Here is a 17,073-nt window from a genome sequence, read left to right on the forward strand (position 1 = left end):
CAAGAGATATGATTACTTGAATCAGAGCAAGTGGGGGGAGCAGGTGACTGACCTTCCGGATCTTTCTGAGTTGGAAGGAACAGGATGAAATCACGGAGCCGACATGAGGTCGGAGAGAGAGATCGGCGTCGATAGTCACGCCGAGACTTTTTACAGAGATCGAAGGGGTCGTGGGAGGCCTAGTTCAGTGGGCCAGAACTGGGTTCCCCAGAAAGAGGGGCTGGAGCCCGGGAGAAGAAGCTCGGTTTTCCCGGGGTTCAGCTTCAATTGGTTGGAATTCATCCAATCTTGGATGTGGAGCATAACGGAGTGAAAGTTATCTATCGCATTGGGGGAGTTGAGTGGAAAGATGATCTGCAGATCGTCGGCATAGTTATAAACTGTGATGTCCCAGTTACGGAGTGAGTGGAGTAAGGGCCGAAGGTAGAGATTGAACAGTAAAGGTGACAGGGAGGAGCCCTGGGGAACTCCGCAGGTTGTGGGGGTCTTGGGTGCTGTGTAGGGGCCCAGTCGGACGGCTTGGGTTCTACCAGACAAGAAAGACCGGATCCAGCTGAGGGCAGGGTCCTGGATGCCAGCCTGTTCGACACGGTTGAGCAAGATGTTATGGTCAACCGTGTCGAACGCGGCCGAAAGGTACAGGAGAACGAGGGCCTGGGGGGTCCCTGAGTCGGCATTTCTCCTCAGCGTGTCGAGAACAGCTAAGATGACGGCTTCAGTAGAAAATGAAGGCCTGAAGCCGGCCTGATTAGGCTCCAGGTAGCAAGAGGTCTCAATAAAGTTGGAGAGGCATGTAGTGACATGTGCTTCGAGAAGTTTTGAGAAATAGGGCAGAAGCGAAATGGGGCGATAGTTGGAGAGTTCCGCTGAGTCCGCGCCAGGTTTTTTAAGTAGCGGGACTAGGATGGCCTCTTTGAAGGATCTGGGAACAGTACCTGTGCTGAGCGAGCCATTCAAGAGAGGTAGGATGCATTCAGGTAAGGAATGACATACACTTCGTAGGACTGAGGGTGGGCAGCCATCGTTCGGGGAACCTGATTTTATCCGGGACGCAAGCTGTACTAGGGAAATAGGGTTGATGGGGGGGGGGGGAATTCGGTGAAGGCGGAAGGGTTGTTAAGGGGAGTTTCCGGAGTGGTGATCTGAGGGACGGTGGAGATCGATGCCTTGATTTTATTAATTTTTTCGACGAAGAAGAGGTTGAGAGCGTCACAAGTTTCTTGGGTGGGAGTTTGGCCTGGGAGGGTTCTGTCGTCAGATGTCAGTTCGTTCATGATTTTAAAAATTTCTTTAGATTTGTTGTCCGAAGAAGAGATTCGGTCAGAAAAGTGGGTTGATTTGGCTGAAAGTATTGCGATTTTGTAGTCTCTGCGGGCTGAGGTGTATTGTGATCTGGCTGGTTAGGAGTAGTTGCGTCTCCATGCCCTTTCTAGCTGACGTACCTTCAGTTTAAGTTTTTTGAGGTCGTCCGAGAACCAACGGTGGGAGTTGTGGTGTCTGGTCGGGGGAAATTTGATTAAGGGGGCAAATTGGTCACTGGCTGACTGCAGCCAGAAGCATATGTCACTTTCTAATTTGTCAATGTTGGTTCGCGAAACGAGGGCAGGGCGGGTGTCTGAGAGAGTCGCAAGAAATCCTTCGGAGTCATAGGCGTTCCATTTGCGAGATAGACCACCGGCCATCAGTGGGGTGGGGGGATTGCCACTGATCGTAAGGGTGGTATTTATTAAGTGGTGGTCTGACCAGGTACAGGGTGAGACGGAGGGGGGAGAGAGAGTTAGGTTTTGGGTCCATATTTGGTCTAGAATGTGGCCCTTAATATGTGTAGGCGAGGTGATTTGTTGAGACAGGTTGAGGCTAGTGAGAGCCTCGAAGACCTCCAAGACGTGGGGCCCAGCGTTGATGTCATTAAACCAATAATTAAGGTCGCCGAAAAGGGCGAATCTGGGGTGAGAAGTGAGAACGTTGATCAACTGATCGGTCAGGGTGGCCGCGAAGGAAGGCATCGGTTGGGGGGGGCGATAAAGAAGAAGGAGAGTTAAGGCCCCGCTATCCGTTTTTAGGCTGAAGATAAGGTTATCTACTCCCAGGAGTGAGATGGATGGAGTAGAGATGAAGTTAAGGCGTTTGGAGATTATGGCCGCTACCCCGCCTCCAGGGCGGTTTCCTGGCCGATCGGCGCGGAGGATGTAATAGTCTGGGGGGAGGGCCGCCAGAATGTCAGGAAGCGAGTCCGCAGTCAGCCAAGTTTCAGTGAGCAGGAGGACGTCCGGTTTCTCGTTGGATAGAAGGATGAAGATGTCGGCGTGATGTTTAACCAAGGAGCGGGTGTTAAGATAAAGAACTCTGATGGTGGTATTGCTCTTGGTAGGCTGGGTAGGGGGGGTGACCAGATTGGTGGGGCGCCGATCAGATGGGGAGATACCGGTCATGGAGATGCGTCTGATGGTAGAAGGGGAGGGAGTGAGGTTGGGGAGTTGTAGATCCCTCATGGAGTCGGCCGAGTAAGTGATGGTATGGCCGGCCTGGCTGACCCCTGGGCCCAGTCTGGCGCGGACGGGCGCAGACGGGCTTCCCTTTGGCACGCCTTCGGCGCGCTGACGGCGCGCCCGCTGTGCTCGCCCGCTGCGCGTTCGGGAAATGCACATTGATATAGTGTGTGATGGGCGTGGCCTCGTAAGAGTGGGCGTGGCCAAGTCTTGGCGCGAGGATGGAGTCAGTGTCGATCTCAACCCGCAGCAGCGCTAGTATCCGCTGCGCGGGGGAATTTGGCAGAGTGCAGCTTAGAAAAGTACCCAGAAGTAAGTGGATTACAAGTAAAATTACACAAAAAACAGTGGTTTTAAAAACAAATTAGCGAGCGTTTCCTCCCGGCTGTGCCTCAGGAGTGATCAATGTCCTATGGCGTGCTAGTTATCAGCGCGGCTTATATAGGTGGGGCGGAGTGGGCGTGGCCTCGTAAGAGTAGGCGTGGCCAAGGTCTTGGCGCGAGGATGGCGTCAGTGTCGATCTCAACCCGCAGCAGCGCTAATATCCGCTGCGCGGGGGAATTTGGCAGAGTGCAGCTTAGAAAAGTGCCCAGAAGTAAGTGGATTACAAGTAAAATTACACAAAATACAGTGGTTTTAAAAACAAATTAGCCAGCGTTTCCTCCCGGCTGTGCCTCAGGAGTGATCAATGTCCTATGGCGTGCTAGTTATCAGCGCGGCTTATATAGGTGGGGCGGAGTGGGCGTGGCCTCGTAAGAGTGGGCGTGGCCAAGGTCTTGGCGCGAGGATGGCGTCAGTGTCGATCTCAACCCGCAGCAGCGCTAATATCCGCTGCGCGGGGGAATTTGGCAGAGTGCAGCTTAGAAAAGTGCCCAGAAGTAAGTGGATTACAAGTAAAATTACACAAAATACAGTGTTTTTAAAAACAAATTAGCGAGCGTTTCCTCCCGGCTGTGCCTCAGGAGTGATCAATGTCCTATCTAGCATTGTCGAGTGGGGTAAAGAGAAAAGCTAAACACAAGATCTATAATATATGATTATTACAAAAACATCAGGCCTAATTCTGTACTAAAACAGTGCATGTCAGATAAATATGTACATATGACTGGAATCAATTCCTTTTGGTACAAAATTATAAGAAGCATTGTCGCTCTTCGCCTCTTTCCCCATCCATTGACCGACGTGACGCGGGACACGGAGGGTCGTCGTCCTCCGGCTCCGCCCTCGTAGCTTGTTCGGATGGCTGTGAGCCTCCCTCCCTGGCCGGGAGCCGGAGCGTCCCCTGCCCAGCTTTGTGCATTTTACAAAGCCCACCATTCCATCTTTGGGCAGTTCGACTCCACGAGTGAGGCTCCGGGCCCCGCGGACTCGGCTGGGGGCTCTAGGCCTTCGATGCCCGGATCTGTGCCGGTTGACCTCACTGTACCTTCCCTTGCGCCGATCCCTCTGATGACGCTTCTGCCACCTCCGATGCCAGTTGCGTCCCCGGCTGACGCCGACCCCGGCCTCGCCCTTGACTTGGACACGGAGCTGGACCGACGTTGACCAACGCCGGTACCGGCGCTGGAGGGTACTTTTGTACCGCTGTTTTCCCTGGCATTCCTTATCACCCTGAGTGGCGGCCAGAGGAGAGTGAGGAGGATTGGGAGGGGTCTATTGACCCTCTGGCAGACCAGCTTGAAGAGCCGGACTGGAGAGAGGAGTTGGGTGCTGCCAATGGTCTGGATACTTCCCTAGACTTTGGTATGCTTTCTCTCCCTACCGTGGCTATGGAGGAGGGTGCTTCCTACGCTGTGGTAATGCGTAGGGTTGCTGAGGCCTTGGGGCTTGTGCTTCCTATGGTGGTGGTCTGGACTAACATCTGACGGAGGTGGTTCAGCCGGGCAGCAGCCTCTTCAGAGCCCTTGATGCCTTTCAATGAGGCCCTCACTGACATCCTTCTGGGCTCCCAGTCCAAGCCTGGCAAACGGGCTCCTGTGGATAGGATGATCGCCCGACGTCACCGCCCAGCACCGGGCGACCGACTTTTCCTCTCCCAACACCCTACCACCGAGAGCTTGGTGGGCCAAGCCTCATCTTTGAAAGGAAGCGCTTTCCCTTCAGCTCCTCAAGATTGGGAATCCAAAAAGCTGGACCATCTTGGGAAGAAGATGTTTTGTTCCACCAGCTTTGGACTGTGGTCAGTGAACACCACCTGTCTCTTGGGCCGTTACACACATTCAGTGTGGGACACGGTTGCGCAAGTGCTGCCACAGTGCCCGGCGGAGGCCCAAGCCGTGCTCGCCGGCGCTGTTGGTTAGGGTCGAGACGCAGCAAAGTTCACCATCTGGTGTAGACTTGATACTGCCAACTCGCTGGGTAGGAAGATTTCCACGTCAGTAGCCCTGAGACGCTACACCTGGCAGAGAACCTCTGGTTTCTCTGGGGATGTCCACTCTACCCTTTTGGACATGCCCTTTGACTGATTGGCAACGAAGCAGACCATGCACTCGAGCGATTCAAGGACTCTAGAGCTACGGTCAGGTCCTTGGGCCTTGCAGCGACTTCTCGTCCCATGCAGTCTGCCTTTCTCCCCTTTCGTGGCCACGGAAGAGGTGCCCCACCACATTCCACCCAGGGCCACAGGCCCGCACAAGCCACCCAGCCTCTGCGCGGCCAGGCACGTGGGACCCAGCGTCGTGGGTCCGGGGGCCAGAGGGCAGGCCAGTCCACCAATGCCCCCCCCCCCTGCAGCTGCCTCCAAACCTTCCTAGTCCGACCTTTCAGGTCCACCAGTTGCCAGTGGGTAGCAGCATCTGCTATCACCTTCCCCACTGGTACAACATCACGTCGGACAGGTGGGTTTGGCAGATAGTCTGAAGGGGCTACTCACTCCCATTCAAGGCTACCCCTCCCTCCATGCCGCCGACACTGCATCGCATGTTGGAGGATCACTTGGCCCTTCTCCGTCAGGAAGTTACGGCTCTCTTGGACAAGGGAGCTATTGAATGAGTCCCTGTGCCAAAAGTAGGTTTTGGTTGTTATTCCCACTACTTTCTGGTACCCAAGAAGGACAAAGGCCTGCATCCTATCTTGGATCTCAGGGACGTCAACCACTTCCTATGGAAGGAGAAGTTCAAAATGTTGACATTAGCTCAGGTCCTGTCTGCCCTCGACCCTGGAGACTAGATGGTAGTGTTAGACTTGCAGGACGCTTACTTCCATATCCCCATCCTGCCAGCCCACAGGCGTTACCTACGGTTCACGGTAGCTCACAAGCATTTTCAGTTTACCATGCTCCCCTTTGGTCTTACCAGTGCCCCTCGGGTGTGCACGAAAGTGATGGCGGTGGTCGCAGCTCATCTGCGCAAATCAGGGGTTCCAGTCTTCCCCTAGCTCGACTACTGGCTGTTGAAGGCGAGCTCGCCCCAGGCTGTTGTCTCCCACCTCCAGACTACGGTGGACCTCCTGCACTCGCTTCGGTCCACTATCAACGTGCCAAAGCCACACCTGATTCCATCTCAGAAGCTCCTTTTCATCTGAGCTGTTCTGGACACAGCACAGTTTCAGGCATATCCTCTGAGCAGCGAGTCCGGAATATTCGGGCTATGATACCGATGTTTCAGCCTCTATCCCGGATTTCGGTGAGAATGACCCTGAGGCTACTAGGCCTTATGGCCTCCTGCATCCTGCTGGTGGATCATGCCCGGTGGCATATGCAGGCTTTGCAGTGGGACCTGAAGTTACAGTGGGCGCAGCATCAGAGGAATCTTTCTTATTGCGTCCGGAAATCATAGGGCACTGCACACCAATTGTAGTGGTGGCTAACAGCCAGGATTGGGTCAACGGCAGATCCCTCTCTCTTCCCCAACCTGAGTTCACAGTGGTGACAGATGCGTCACTCCTGGGATGAGGCGGACACATGGGAGAGGCGGAGATCAGATGCCTCAAGTCTCTGGCGGAGTCCGGGCTCCACCTCAACCTTATGGAGCTCCGGGCGATTCGTCTTGCACTGAAGGCATTCCTTCCTTCTGTCAGAGGAAGGGTGGTGCAGGTGTTCACAGACAACACCACCGCCATGTGGTACTGCAAAAAACAGGGTGGGGTGGGTTCATGGACCCTATGTCAAGAGGCTCTTCGTCTTTGGACATGGCTGGAACATCGGGGCATGTCCCTGGTGGTTCAGCACCTGGCAGGATCTCTGAACGCCAGGGCGGACGAACTCAGTCGCCGGTGCATGATGGATCACGAATGGCGTCTTCACTCAGAGGTGGTGCAAGGTATCTTTCAGCAGTGGGGAGAACCTTGGTTATATCTGTTTGCCACCGAAGAGAACGCGCAAAGTCAGCAGTTCTACGCATTGGAATTTCCAAGGCGGCACTCGCTCGGCGACGCTTTTTGTTGCGGGTGGAATTGCGGTCTTTTATACGCCTTTCCGCCTATACCACTTCTGCCCAGAGTGCTGAAGAAGATCAAGCACGACCGGGCCCAAGTCATTCTTGAGGCTCCGGACTGGGCACGAAGAGTATGGTATCCCCAGCTCTTGAACATGGCCATCGATCCTCCGATCAGACTGCCTCTTCGGGAGGATCTTCTTCTGTCGCAGCAGCTGGGGACTGTCCACCCGAACCTGTCCAGCCTCCACCTACTTGCGTGGAGATCAAGCCGCGACAGTTGATAGCCTTTGACCTTCCTCCCGAAGTCTGTTATGTTAACTTGGCAGTCAGGCGTCCCTCTACTAAAACAGTATACACCTGTAGATGGAACACATTTGTGGCATGGTGTGCAGCAACGGCTGTGGATCCCCTTTCTGCCCCTCTTTCAGAGGTTCACCTCTTCATTCTATCTTTGGCCCAGCAGGTATTTGCTCTGGGCAACCTTGAAGGCTATCTTTAGGCCATTTCTGCCTTTCTTCGCCTTCCTGATCAGCCTTCTCTCTTCAAGTCCCCTATTGTAAATTAGTTCCTTAAGGACATTACTCACCTCTTTCTTCCTATTCCTTTCGTAATGCCCCAGTGGGACTTGAATCTGGTCTTAACTTACCTTATGTGTGCTCCTTTCAAGCCACTTCATAATTGTCCTCTTAGACTCTTGACTTTAAAGACTGCTTTTTTGGTTGCCATAATCTCTGCTCACAGGGTGAGTGAGCTTCAAGCTCTATCTTCTAAACCTCCTTTCGTAGCTGTCCATCCAGACAAGGTTGTCCTTTGAACTAGACCTTCTTTTTTTCCCAAAGTGGTTACCTCTTTCCACATAGGACAGACCATCACTTTGCCCACCTTCTTCCCGCCTCGCATTCTTCCAAGGAGGAGGAGAGACTCCACTGCCTGGATCCAAAACGTGCGTTACCATTTTATCTGGATCGCACGAAACAATCCTGGGTGGACGATCAACTCCTTGTTGCTATGTGGGCACCAAGAAAGGTCAGGCCGTGCAAAAATGAACTATCTCTCAATGGGTCATCCTTTGCATTAAGATCTGTTACTCCTTGGCGATAAAGGAGCCTCCGGTAGGACTGCGCGCCCATTCCACCAGGGCGACAGCAGTCACTCCTACTTTGGGACGTGGAGTCCCCCTCGGTGACATCTGCCAGGCAGCCACGTGGGCATCACTGCACACGTTCACTAAGCATTACTCTCTGGATAGTCAAGTCTGGAGAGACGACTCCTTTGGCCATAAAGTTCTCCAGTATTTTCTGGTGTGAACTTAGTTTGCAGACCCACCTCCGGGGTTGGTATTGTTGGGGTATCTATTCTGAGGGAAGGAATCGATAACTACTATCCTCTTTCAGATGAAAAGGTTACTTACCTTTGGTAATGATATATCTGTGAGAGACATATATTAATTATACATGCCTTACTGCCCCACCCATCCTCCCTGTTCTGCGAACTGACTTCTAGAGTAAGGGACTCCCTTTCAGGGCCCTAATTTTGTGCATCAGTGGTCAGTGTCTTAAATGGCTCTGCTTTTCTGGCATGGAATGTCATGTAAAAGAACTGATGTCAGTGCGCAGGGGCACCTAAGTAGATACCACAACGTCATCCCAGCGATCATGACCCCGACGACGAATGCGGAGTCGACCAACGCCACCTACCGACTTGCAGGGGTACTGCTGAGAAAAAATTCTTCGGATCCAGTTTGAGGGTAATTCTAAGGTAAGGAATCTATAACTAATATATGTCTCTCACAGATATAGTAGAAGAGGTGTGGCGCAGCGGCCAGGGCGACTGACTCCGGAACCTGGGGGCTCATGATTCAATCCCCGGGACCGGCGGCAGATCAGCCCAGCACCATGTGACTCTGGGCAATAGCTCGCTTAATCTTCCCGACGGCAACCTGCGCTTTGACACCTTCGGGTAATTGTTCGCACTTTACAAATACTGGACATTTACATTGTTACCAAACGTAAGTAACTTGTTTGTCTGTTATCTGTCAGTCTGAGTGCATGGCTACCTTCATGTGTGTTTGCCTGAGTGCCTTGTTTCTTTTAGTACATTCATGAGTTCCTATGTCTATTGGTCAAAGGATCCGTGTTCGTCTGTTCATTTATATGCTTTGGTATCTTTCTGTCTATATATGCTTTTGTGTAGCTGTCTATTTATATATGCGCCTTATATAGTTTTATGTCTTATTTCTTTGTGCATAGGGGCCTGTGTGTCTTCTGGTTTGAGAGTATGGATGCCTTTACATCTGCTGATCTGAGTGCATAAATACCTGAATGTCTGCTGGTCCGTATGTATAGTTACACGACACGCTGCATTCTTGTGTGATCTATATGTGCGTGCTTGTATGTGTGTCTTTGCATGTGCACGGTACAAAAATCACGCCAGTTAGCTTTGTCAATGCTTGTGACATACTCGGTTGTTTAGAAACATGCCGCCTTAAGCTCCTGGTTAGGTCTGCATCTCGTCTAAATGCCACCCTGTAATACGGAATGTTATAGATGGATCCGAGGTTACCGATTTAAGCACTTGCAACGGTCCCAAGGTGCAGCAAGGTGATTGATAATTGGTCTCGGAGTCAAGACGCGGTTTCTCAGCTCCTCAGATCCTTGCATTAGCTGCTCCCAAAGACTTGGATCTTGTTCAGGATTCTGTGCTACTCTTTTAAATGTCTCTCTGGCTGAGCTCCAACCAGTCTGCAAAGAATCTGTCCTTCTACTCCCCGCAGAAGGCCTCACTCTGCCAGCCTGCTTCTATTAAAAGTACAGCAGTCGAGGTGTGTGGACAGAAGACAAGATTTTCTGCACTGGCGCCTTATGGGATAGCTTTTCTTTGAGCATTTTCTCACTGCCGTCCCTCTACTCTTGTCTCAGCCAGAAGGTCTAGGCAGACATGTTTGTTTAACCATTTTAGATGGGGTTTGCTTAGGTCACCTAAGGCTTTCAATAGTTTATACACCAAGAAGCAATTAGGCGTACGATTACACAATATACATCGTTTGTTTATATCGGGCCCAATTCACAGAACTAACTTAAGACAAAATCCTAAACTTACTACCATTTTGGTATTCACAGAAGGCACTTACTCATTTTGGTATTCACAGAAGGCACTTACTCGTTTCGGTATTCACAGAAGTTAGTCCTAACTTTAGGACTCCTAAATACCTTCTGTGAATACCGAAAGTCTTAAAGTTAGGATTTTTCTCAGTTTTGGAGTAGTAAAGTTAGGACTCCTAACTTTAGGACTCCTAAATGCCTTCTGTGCATACCGAAATTCTTAAAGTTAGGATTGTTCTCAGTTTAGGAGTCCGAAAGTTAGGAGTCCTAACTTTACGACTCCTAAACTGAGAAAAATCCTAACTTTAAGACTTTCGGTATTCACAGAAGTCATTTAGGAGTCCTAATTCTGTGAATACCGAAATGAGTAAGTGCCTTCTGTGAATACCAAAATGAGTAAGTGCCTTCTGTGAATACCAAAATGAGTAAGTGCCTTCTGTGAATACCAAAATGGTAGTAAGTTTAGGATTTTGTCTTAAGTTAGTTCTGTGAATCGGGCCCATAACCATTGTGTGTAGGTGAACTATTGCCTGGACAACCTGCACAAAAAAACAGTAAAGTCTGCAGCGTATAGATTCCCGGGCAGTATATCTGCAACTGCGGTGCTCCCTGCATATGATGTGGTAGTGCACGGTCCATGTGCATTGCCATATGTGTATGACGGTGTATTATAAACTATGTCCGCAATACCCTGTATGGTTCAGTAGGCATAATACCCTATATTTGCAAAGTGTGTGAGTGTGTTGTCTGCGTGCCCGCGCGCGCTCTTATGCTTCTGGGGCATGACCTTTGGGTGCCCAATGCCGTTTATTTACACTGTGCTAAAACCGTTTTTGACGAATCACTGTGAGTTTCAGAAGAGTGCTTATTAAGGCTTTGAAATTGGGGTGGGGAGCCTGTGTACTGCATAACAGTAGGCCTACTTTACTGCCTTTCCAGGTGTGATATTACCAGGGGACACCAAGGCGTTTTCTTTCCTGTTCAGATCTCTAAGTCCCGGAATCTTCAGCGAATCCTGGGAATTCTGCACTCATCCGGTGCTGCTTGGAGGGGCTTCGCTGCAGCTTTCACTATTCGGCATCTCCCTGTATGAGGATAAGACAGCGGAGCTCAGACAAGCGCTGGAGGTAACCTGGCCTTTTCCATAGATTCATGTGCTTTGATCGGATACTCTTGAAGACATGCAATAGATGAAAACTAATGAAACCTTATTTGAATGACGTTTTGGTTGAAAAACAATTGATAAAAAAGATTCACACTCGAATATATACATGTAATGTGATTTTAAATCCCCGTTATGTCCTTAACATCGTTGACTCTACCTTTTATTCTTATCTTCTGAGGTGCCGGAAGGGATCAAATTACTCCTGCTCTGATACTCTTATCTCTCGCTGTATATCTTTATATGCCACAGATGGCATCTTTCAACAAGAAACTTAATATAAATGCACCGTCTGCTTTTTTAATGATGTTGTTTTCCTGTTGAATGTTCTGTTGTGTTTTTTTTGCCTTGGGAACGATAGCTTTCCCCGCCTATAATACTTCTACGCCTCCTTCTACTTTTAAATCTAAACATCATCAGACTCCTAGCTGCTGCGACCCTACCTGGACGTATGGCTTAAGTGGATAAAGGCCTCCATGAGCTAGTAAATCACTGCAAAAAAACAGATGATTACCCTCTGGGAACAACATGTCATCCTTCAAGAAAAATGCAAATACTTAGAGAATCGATCAAGAACAGAAAAAGTAACATCTGCATCCGTGAAATACCAACATACATTCATAACAATAACCTCACAAACTATATTCAAGGCCTCTTTGAAAGCATTCTCGATCGATCCTTCTTTGAATCAATTAAACTGACAGAACCCATAGAAATGCCTTGTGACAGGGCACCACCAAGGGCATGACTAGAGTTCACTTTTTCAAGGAGAAAGAAGCCATCATGGTGCAATCTCGAGATAGTTGACCGGTTTCCTTCAATGACGCATCAATACAGCCGTTTCAAAATCTATCACCCATCACGTTGGCAAAGTGCAGATCATTTTGACCCGTTACCAAATGGTTGAGGGCAAAAGGAATACAATACAGGTGGGGTCACCCATTCTGCGTCATCTTTCAGTGGAAGACCTCACTAAGAAGCCTAGCCTCATCAAACCAGACATGCGCTATTAGAAATGGGATTTTTGGTAGGCTAGGGCGGGGGCCAAAGCCAGGCAAAAACCACCACTCTAGTCAGGATAAGGGAGTTACACTTCTAAAATAACCCCTGCTTACCCCCTTGGTAGCTTGGCATGAGCAGTTAGGCTTTACTTGGAGGCAGTGTGTAAAGCATTTGCACATAACCAACATTAATACAGTGTACACACTACAAAAGGACACCACTCCAGTTTAGAAAAATATCCAATAATTTTATATACTTTAAGACAAGACCAATTACGATAAAAATCCACAATACTATACTTAAAAATCTGCAGTTAACAAAATAAGTTTCAAACACGCTTCCTTGATGTCAATATCTCCGTCCGAGGCTATCACAGCGTTGTGAATAGCAAATCCGGCTGGTCGCGGGGTTGCAGGCCAGCTACGGTGTCGGGAAGACCCGCAAGCAGTACCTGTGAGAAATGCAGGGCGTTGAGGCCCTTGAAGTCACTCGAGTTGCAGGTCGAACTCCTGTCTGATGGAATCAGGAGCGCTGGCGCCGGCAGGCATCGGGTGCTGCGGTGCAAAGTGCAGAGGTGTGGCGTGCGGTGCGAGCAGCAGCTCGGTGGCAGCATCAGATGGCGTCGTCGGTAAGACCAGGATCACGGTGCGAGATGAAGGCGATGCTCGCTGCGGTGCTAGCAGGTCACGGTGCAAGCAGCGTCGTCGTCAATGCTGAAGCGCTGTCGTCGGGTGATGCACTAGAGTCGATGGCGCCGGTGTCAGTAGGCCAAGGCTACGGTGCAGGATGAGGGTGGTGCATTGTGTGACTTACGAGCGGTGCCCTCGAACCACGGTCCAAGCAGCGGCGTCGATTTCGTCGGGAAGTGGCGGCTTCAGGAAGGCCAAGGCGTCCTCGTGAAGCAAGGCGGTGCGGAATGCGGGGCCAACAGGTCGCGGTGCAAGCAGCGGCTCGGTGGCGGCATCAACAGGCGTTGTCGGTGAGACCAGGGTTGTGGTGCGGCAGTGCTCTCTGAGGTGCCAAAGCTTCGGCGTGAAGCGAGGCGGTGCGGAGTGCGATGCCCACAGGTCGCGGTGCAAGCAGCGGCTCGGTGACGGCTCGGTGACGGCGTCAACAGGCGTCGTCGGTGAAACCAGGGTTGCGGTGCGGTGTTGCGGCGGTGCCCTCTGCGGTGCCAAAGCTTCGGCGTGAAGCAAGGTGGTGCGGAGTGCGGTGCCCACAGGTCGCGGTGCAAGCAGCAGCTCGGTGGCGGCATCAATAGGCGTCGTCGGTGAGACCAGGGTTGCGTTTGCGGCGGTATCCTCTGCGGTGCCAAAGCTTCGGCGTGAAGCGAGACGGTGCGGAGTGTGGTGCCCACAGGTCGCGGTGCAAGCAGCGGCTGGGTGGCGGCATCAACAGGCGTTGTCGGTGAGACCAGGGTTGCGGTGCGGCTTTGCGGCGGTGCCTTCCGGGCACGTCGTCGAGTTGGTGTTCTTCGGGTTACAGCACAAAACACAGACAGTCCCCAGTGCTGAGGGTCGAAGAACTTGAAGTCTTTGCTGTCCCTGAGACTTCGTGAACAGGGGGCATACTCTACCTCAAGTCCTTGGAGAGACTTACAAATTGGGTTGCAGAAAGTCCAGTCCAGGCCTTTCGCTGCCCAAGACAGAAGCAGCCACTGCAGGTCAGCCCAGCAAAGCACCCAGCAAAGCAGTTGTTCCTTTTCGCAGCTTCTCTGGCTCTTCTTCTTGGCAGTCAAGATCTTGTTCCAGATGAGTTCTAAAGTTCAGGGGCCTGGGACCCAGTATTTATGTCCAAAAATCCTTTGATCTTTCAGGCAGAGGGTGTCTGTGCCCGGCCAGAACCAGTTTGGCCTTCTCTGGTGTGAATTCCTGGCATGAGGTGGAGACGGCCTTGTCAGAGGCACAACAGCCCCTTTGAGGTGCAAGGAAATCTTCCCCCATCGCAGCCCAGGTTTATTCAGCCCTTTCCTGACCTACCTAGACCATGTGGAGCCCCTCCGGCCCCCCCAGCCTTCTGTCATCCAAACCCAGACAGGCAATCCACATTCCAGCAGAGGCACACGGGATGACTGAGCAAGAAAATACCTGTTTTCTAAAAGTGGTATTTTCAAACACGGAATGTAAAATTCACCTTCACTACAAGATGCATCTTTAGATTCTGAGTTCAGGCATACAAAATTTTTCTTACTGAATTCCCTGGGCCAGTTATGTTTATAAGATGTTATAAACAAACCTCCCATTCTATCCTATGGGGAACTGGTAGCCTTGCAATAGTGTAAAACGAAATTGGCTGTAATTCACTATTAGGACATGCCACACACACCAGAGCATGTCCTACCTTTCACATACATTGCACCCTGCCCACAGGGGTTACCTTTGGCCTACCTGAGGGGTGTCTGACATGTAAGCAAAGGGGAAGGTTAGGGACTGGCAAGTGTGTGCACTGGCCGAGTCGACATAGCAGTTCCAAACTGCGCGTAGACTCTGCAATGGTAGGCCTGAGTTACCTTTTCAGGGCTACTCGCGTGGGTGGCACAATCAGTGCTGCAGGCCCACTGGTAGCTTTTGAGTTACCGGCCCTGGTACACTCAGTGCACTTTACTAGGCGCTAACAAGTAGATCAAATATCCAATCATGGAAACACCAATCTATAACACAATTTACACAGAGAGCATATGTACTTTAGCACTGATTAGCAGTGGTAAAGTGCCCAAAGTCCTAAAACCAACACAAACCGGTCAAGGAAAAATAGAAGGAAAAATCAAAAAGTTTGGGGATAACCCTGCAAAAAGGGCCATTTCCAACATGCGCTCTCATGGATCTAAATTGTCAAAGCTCTTACTCTGTCACAATGGAAGAAATAGAAATGAGAAACATGTGAAGGAGATGGAAAACAGGGGTGAATAAACAAAGAAGATCAATACTTATCATGAAAGACATCACAGCGACCAAACAAATCCTGTTCACACACCTGAAGCTTGTCTCCTGTGATTGCCTGGAACCCTCTTCACCCAGTGAAAGGTGAAATAGACTTACTGGACCTGGCACCACTATAAGAGTGGCAAAAAAAATTCCGAAGGGACAATAAAAGACTACCAGATTGGAGGGGGATGTGCCCAGGCAGAGGTCCCAGGACCATTGCTCCCCATGATACACTTTACCCACACGAAAATGGGACAGGCGAAATTAAGGAGGGGCGCATCACTGTACATATTCTGACTGTTTTGTCTCAAGTTGGCAGAGGTATGCCCCCTGTCCAGGTAGGAACCACAATCCTAGTCAGGGTAAGCTAGATACACACTAAAAGATAGCCTGTGCTCACCCTATGTTAGCTTGGCACAGAGCAGTCAGGCTTGTCTAAAGAGCCAATGTGTAAAGTATTTTTTTTTTTTATAAACACATTTTTATTGATTTCACAGAAAGCACCAGCCAATCATCAAGATACCATGATAACAAGGCAGTATAAGCAGTGATCAGGACAACCCGAAGGTCAAGGACATACAAATTCAGCATCCTCAGCGAAATTAAACCATGCCCCCCAACCACTTCCCCCAGACCCTACGATACTTCTTGGGGCAGCCACGCGCTGCATACATTGTTGTCTCCTGCAAGGCGCACCAGTCAACCCCAGCCCGCCATTTCCCAACAGTGGGTGGATCAGGGCATTTCCAAGCAGTCGCTATGTCCCTCTTGGCCACCACCATTGCCGTGGTGTAAAATAGTTTTTCATGTCTGGACCCATCCAGCCCATCTGTGATGCCTAAAATCGCATGTTTCAGGTCATGTGGGATCTCCCACCCCAATACCTCGGTGAGCTCCTCCTCAATGTCCCCCCAGAATCGTGCCAAGCATGGGCACGTCCATATCATGTGGAGGAAGTCGGCCGGCTCATGACCGCATCTAGCACAGGCAGAGGTCGTCAGGAGTCCCACGCGATGTGGGTTCTCCGGTGTCAAATAGGTGACATGTAAGAAATAAAGCTGTGTCATGCGCAATCTGGCGGAGGCAGTGACTATCCTGGGTGCCATAAGGGCGTCACGCCAGTCCGCCTCCTCCAAGGTACCCACCCACTCCTTCCATTGAGTCCGCAGCCGATCAAGTGATGTAGGGGTATTGTTAATGAGTGTCCGGTAAATGCGGGAGATGCCCCCACACCCCAGGTCCCCCAGCATCGTTTTTGCCTCAGGAGGCCTATGGTCGGGGAGTCTTGTACCGGTCGTGAGGTGCGCCTGAAGACCGTGACGCAGCTGTAAATATCTATAAAACTGCGAGTGATGTAGGGAAAATCTAGCTTGAAGGTCCTGAAAGGAGCGCATGTGATCACCCACCCAAATGTCGCCCAGTTGTAAAAACGCCCTGTATCCATTGACCTCCCTAAGCCAGGTACCTTGCTACAAGGGAGTGCACTGGGTCAGTGTGTGGGTCCATTTGGTGTGATGCAACGCGGCTCACCAGCTCAGGAACACAGAACGCGTCACTTCCGGCAGACGGGACAGGTGCCCCATACATCATCGATTGGATATTGGACAAGCCCAACTCACCGAGCTCCAGCCTATAAGCCGGATCAGACCATCCGCCGTTGAACCCAATTGTACAGGGAGAGCAGTCGTGTAGCCAGATAATATAAGTATAAATTGGTCATCCCTAGGGGCCCCCATCAAAGGAAGGGATCTGACAAACGCCCAAGGCCAATCGGCACCTACCCTTCCCCCAGAGAAATTTGGAAGCCAGGCTGTCACGCTCCCGGAACCACGCTCTCGGAAAAATGAGGGGGGTATTTTGAAGCATGTAGAGGAATCTGGGAAGAATCATCATTTTGAAAAGTGCGACTCTTCCCATGGGATTCAGCGGCAGTGATTGCCATTTCAACAGGTCTGCCCGAGCCCGCTTCACCAGGGGAGTGACATTAAGAGCCCAGCTGAGTTCAGGGAGTAAAGTCAC

The 17,073-nt window shown here is 50.8% G+C and overlaps 1 protein-coding gene across 2 annotated transcripts in view; it reads left to right on the plus strand.

Annotated features, from left to right (window-relative positions):
* Positions 1-17,073, plus strand: part of MYCBPAP (MYCBP associated protein) — an 835,305-nt gene that overhangs the window by 511,797 nt on the left and 306,435 nt on the right. For both annotated transcript variants that reach the window (XM_085617113.1, XM_085617114.1), the window contains exon 12: positions 10,906-11,093. In XM_085617113.1, coding sequence (XP_085473239.1) covers positions 10,906-11,093 — 188 coding nt within the window. The remainder of the gene's footprint in view (positions 1-10,905; positions 11,094-17,073) is intronic.

The sequence above is a fragment of the Triturus cristatus genome, chromosome 7 (genome assembly GCF_964204655.1).
Source record: "Triturus cristatus chromosome 7, aTriCri1.1, whole genome shotgun sequence".
NCBI lineage: Eukaryota > Metazoa > Chordata > Amphibia > Caudata > Salamandridae > Triturus > Triturus cristatus.